This window comes from Asterias rubens, chromosome 3 (genome assembly GCF_902459465.1).
Source record: "Asterias rubens chromosome 3, eAstRub1.3, whole genome shotgun sequence".
NCBI lineage: Eukaryota > Metazoa > Echinodermata > Asteroidea > Forcipulatida > Asteriidae > Asterias > Asterias rubens.
In genome coordinates this window covers 1,902,263-1,907,714 of record NC_047064.1, presented here as the reverse complement: position 1 = coordinate 1,907,714, position 5,452 = coordinate 1,902,263, and the positions used below count along the sequence as shown (strand labels likewise).

Genomic DNA, 5,452 nt, shown 5'->3' with positions numbered 1-5,452 from the left:
TTATGTAAACAAGATATAGTCTTTATGCCTCAGAATTTGAATATGAATCCATAATTTGAAAACACATGTAAAAGCCATGGATACAGGTACCACTCCACATGATAAATGGATACTTTCAATTTGATCAATTAACATTTTGATGACTTACAAAATCGACATGGCTTCCATGAACTGATGGGTACACCTTTGGTAACTGTCACAGACCATTCTCACTTTGCCTACAATGACCAATCTCGGACAATTTTGTGCCCAATTGGTCATTGAAGTTACAAGAAAATAACGAAAGAACAACCCTTGTTTCATAACTATATGTGCTTTCTGAGAAAGGCTTTGTGTCTATAAAGACTTTCCCGTATTCAAATTTTGGGGTGAAAGTGATCCCTTTCTCAAAATTTTAAAGAAATGTGTAGTTTCAACCAAACACCACATTACCTCAAAGTGGGTTGTCTCTAGCAATGTTTGTTGACATTACCAGCTCTCTAGAGCTCTTGATCAAGTAAGTTATCATAGTCAGTAATGTATGAGACTATGTGCCCTCTTCCAATACATTGGTGCAATCAAAATCAGCCCAATGTGATATTGACTCTCCAAATCTTTTCACACAATAGTTACATCTTGTTTTATGAAGCACATCAAGCAGAACAACAAATGAATAAATTAAGGATGTACAAAATTGGGCAGATGGAATCTATTCTTTCAAAATACATGGAGGTTTTTTATTGAAATTGATGAAGCACATTATGTACCGTCTCTTTCACGTAGTTAATCATAACTGTTCATACATCATAAAGTTTGCTCATTATTGTCAATATTGATTTCAGTTTTCAACAAGTGATATGGAAACGGGTTGGTTTGTATTATGTTAAAATACATTTACTTGGTGATTATAACAAGTTAACAGACTACACTAAGAGGTATTGCACCACTGAAGATGAATAATTTTAAACCGGTTAAATGTAAAACATGTTGGTTGGCTTCTGCTAATAGCATACCTTCTATTTAAAGACAGTGGACACTATTGGTAATTTTTGTCAAAGACCAGTGTTCTCACTTGGTGTATCTCAACATATGCATAATATAACAAACTTGTGAACATTTGAGATTAATTGGTAGTCAAAGTTGCGAGATAATAATCAAAGAAAAAACACCCTTGTCACACGAAGTTATGTGCTTTCAGATGCTTGATTTCGAGACCTAAAAATCTAATTCTGAGGTCTCGAAATCAAATTCGTAGAAAATTACTTCTTTTTCGAAAACCAAGTCACTTCAGAAGGAGCCGTTTCTCACAATGCTTAATACTGTCAACCTCTCCCCATAACTCGCTACCAAGTAAGGATTTATGCTAATACTAATTTTTGGATAACTACCAATAGTGTCCACTGCCTTTAACCATGATAGGAAACACGGAATATTATTTGAAAAGGCGAATGAGACGGAAATATCAGCTAAGTTTATCAAATGTACGATTGTAGGACAATTTATTGAGATGAAAAGAGCTCAAATGACACCTTTGAAAGACACCACATTTTCCGAATTTAAATATGTTTTGAAAAGATGTGTGTGTTTGAAAGAAATTTAACTGTGTTTTGGTTGGAGAACATCAATCTCAGAATTTTTTTTTTAGATTAGTTAACAAACATAACAAGTTGATGTTGTTGCTGATGTGGTAGTATGTTGTTGATGTTGTTGTTGTTTGCGTTGCTGTTGTGATAGTTGTTGGTGATGATGTTGATGTTGTTGTTATAATTATTGTTGATGTTTTTGTTGTTGATGTTGGTGTTGCTTTGGTGTTGTTGTTGCTGTTGTTGTTAGTTTGCTTACCTTGATAACACATCATAAAGTATTTATTCTGATGAGGTGGTTTCGAATGTCTTTGTCGTGACAGGTGGTTCCGAATGTCTTTGTCGTGACAACGTTAAAACAATATTTAACGTAGATATTCACTGATTATTGGAAAGAGATAAAAGTAGTTAGCAATTCGAGGAATTCTTTGTGGGAAAAGACCAATGGAAACCTATATTGTCATCGTGATAAGTCAATGGCATCGTTTCTTTTTATGTTTATCATTGGGTACAGCAAAGCCATTCCTTAAACTATCCCCCCAAACATTTAATCAACCCTAAAAACCAAATCGTAAAATAACACGATGACGTTATTGAAGATAATGTCCAATACGTCCATTTCATAAAATTAAACTACAATTATTATGATTCTGTCAAATGACAAAACACGACAGTAAAATACCGGAAACGACACCTAGCCAAAGTCACGATGAGTCGCTGCTCATGCTCTCGGGTGTGTCTTGCTTGATGTCCACTACCGGGTTAGCTTCGAAGTTTGCCGGGCCAGCTGGGCGTGTACCGGCATGGGTGGTGGTACCGGCTCGCGGCTTGGTGTTCGGTAGGTTGTGGTCCTTCTTCCACTTCATCCGTCGGTTCTGAAACCAGATCTTAATCTGCCTCTCCGAGAGACCGAGTGACTGGGCGATCTCGATGCGTCTCCTACGGGTAAGGTACCGATTGAAGTGGAACTCTTTCTCTAGCTCGAGTAACTGCTGACGAGTATAGGAAGTCCGGGTTCGCTTGCTGTCCATACCGGACGCAGTTAAGCGACTGCCGACCGCTGAAAGAAAAACACGGTGGGAGACTTCAAGATGTGCACGCTTAAACCTCGTACATTCTATACCCACACACTATGCGACCCATATTGCTCCTGGTCAAACTAGATAATTAATGAATGTATTGCGATCATTTGTCACACGTGGATCTGATGAAAGAGATGTGCAGTTTAACTATAGTGTGTGCTGAAATATGCACTTTTCATAAAGTACTCAATTTGTTCTGAGAAATGTTTCCAATAAATGATAGTTTCTGACGTTTGTTATAGGAAACCAAGTAGCTGTTGGTTCATACGATTTTGTCCGGGATGTTTGATAAGTTTAAAATTCAAATGTTTTTGTTTATAACTTACACTATCATAACCGGACGAGAAGTTCAGGGATTGTTTTGTGCATTAATTTATATAGGCCTACCAGCACTTAATGGGCTGTTGACTTATAAACAAATACTTGGTTGTTTTGTCAAAGTTTCAATATGTTGTGGGTTTCTTTGAATGACTTTCACTACATATCTTTTGAAGATCGAAATGTAGACATTACATCAAACTTAAATGGATAGATTCCCTAGCATTTTAACAACACATATTGGGTCGATTGTGGCATGGAACAACACGTATGAAGACAGAAGGAAGTGTGAGTAACACAAGTCGAAATTTACATAAATTTGCATTAAGGTTCAACTCTAACGTCTTGAGAATTATTCAAAACGTCTAAAGCTTGAAAATGGCTTAGTATTCACCTAATAACAAATTTAAGAAAATAAGTGAGAATTTGCTAAATAAAAATACACTCTGCTTCGAGAAAAAAAACGTAGAAAATAGAATTAGCTGTTGCAAACTGCTTGTAAACAACACAAACGACTGTGCACAAGAACGGTCTGACGTTTCGACTCTAGCTGAGTTGTTTCGAATGCCCAACAGTTGCAAGACAATAAATTATAATCAAAGAGCAACACCACACACCTTGTGTGTCTTTTAAAACAAAACCTTGAATCGTTGGCCTATTTCGCTTATAGCAGAGGCATAATATTCACACAATTTTAACAAAATAATGCATCGCTCCCTATTTGTTTCCAAAGAAAAGTGTGACTTTCAGAAAGTTGTAAAGTGGAATTTTAAACTTTAGCATAGTGAAAAAAGCTTTGTCGGTATCACTGTTATAACTTGGGGTTGTCTTTGAAAATACCTCGTGGTGAAAACTCGACGTTTTGAACGTACACCGTGGCTGGTCTTCAATGGTTTATGAAACTCACTGATAAATAGTTTGGTTTGTTTGGTTAAGAAGAGGTGGGGAAGTTGAGAACAAAAACTTACCCGGATTGACGTGTATCCTCTTCATCCATGGGTATAACGGTAACTGCTGTGCTGGCATTTGAGTATTGCTACTAAGTTTTCCACTTCCCCTTTGTTTATACAAACAGGGACTACTCGTTCCAATATTCGTCCAGCCATTGTCTCTGTCCCCGGTAGTTTGGTACTCTCCCCAGGTATCCGTGTTCCCCTCGCCTGCCAGAGCCGCCGTGAAACTGCTGAAGTTATGCGATAAGTTCCCGGCAGTTCGGTTCTGGTCGCACTCGGTGAAGTTTGCCCGGTATTTCTCGTAGTCCAGATGGAACTGCGAGGAGGCGATACCGGTGGAGGAATTGGTTTCAGCGAATCTGTGGTTATCGTTTGAGAAGTGTGAGCCCGCATTATAACAGCCGTTTGTTGGAATGTAACTGGACTGTGCGTACTCCTCCAACGGGGGAAATTTGGGATCGACGCCGCAAGCTGTTGCAGTGGCAGTCATCATCTCACGGTGCTTCTAAACTAACTAATTGTCAAATTTGAACTGTTTTTGTTTTGTTATATGGGTTGAGTTTGATACGGTTCATGCAAAGCGTACAGTCAGTCCGTAGCAATACATTACTCATCCGTGGCGTTCACTTTCCCCCCGTCTGAAGCACGTGACCTTGATCATCCAATAACTGACGTGCTGACAGGCGCAAATGGGATCATATAGAGGCATTTTTTTTTTTTTTTTTTTTTTGCTTTAGGAGGGAGACGAGTTTTGGCCGTGGTTGGATGCTTGGCTTAATTGGTCTCCGATTGTGAAACCCCGGCGCCAAAAGATAATTTTCCGCAGGAACGCTGAAAGAGAATTTGTGCTTCTTGGTTATGCATGATCAGCCCCGTGCCCCCTTCACCAGCTCACCGTCTAAGCCCCGGGTTGTTCGTTGAGTTTGGCCCGGCGTGGATGGACCCATCAACCCGGTGTTCCTGATGGGAGTCCTTGGTTGTCAAATCCCCCCAATATCACCGACCAGACGTCAGGGCTCACTTTGTCTCCATCTAAATGGACAAGGCCCCGATTTCTGAGTTTATTATGGAAGATTATGATATCCATCGGGGAATTGAATAAAGCCAAAAAGATCATCAATATTTTAAAAAGATTGATTTGATATGCAAATGAGGAGACACTGTCAAATTCCAAGGGGGAGAAATCTATATCGATGAGTATGTTATAGATATTGTGTTTCCAGGTTTTCGGAGATTTAAAATGATTAAAATGGAAAAATGACAATTAGCGTAAAGAGTGCAGCCCCCCCCCTCTTTTCCCGCTGTAAAGGGTGTAACAACTTCACTTAAAGTTATTTTCATTACCGAATAGTCAATATTACTTTCAAAATTTGAATTGGTCGTTAACACCAGGAGGTAATGACTTGAATGAAATTATAAAGGAATGTAGCCCCGAGTTCGAGTTTTACAAAAACGTCGTCAAGACAAATTGCTGGGTATAAAGTGAAGAGTTGAACGTATACACAAAGTACAACCAACTTCCGAAACGGCCTGACGG

General features: G+C 38.8%; 1 protein-coding gene across 1 annotated transcript; it reads right to left on the bottom strand.

The window, feature by feature from the left end:
- Window positions 1-2,112: 2,112 nt before the first annotated feature.
- Window positions 2,113-4,405, bottom strand: LOC117288269 (homeobox protein Hox-B4-like). The gene is made up of 2 exons (XM_033769053.1): window positions 3,931-4,405; window positions 2,113-2,622 (listed from the first exon to the last, which is right to left on the bottom strand). Exons 1-2 carry the CDS (start codon window positions 4,403-4,405, stop codon window positions 2,267-2,269), a joined length of 831 nt encoding a protein of 276 aa, XP_033624944.1. The 3' UTR covers window positions 2,113-2,266.
- Window positions 4,406-5,452: the final 1,047 nt, after the last annotated feature.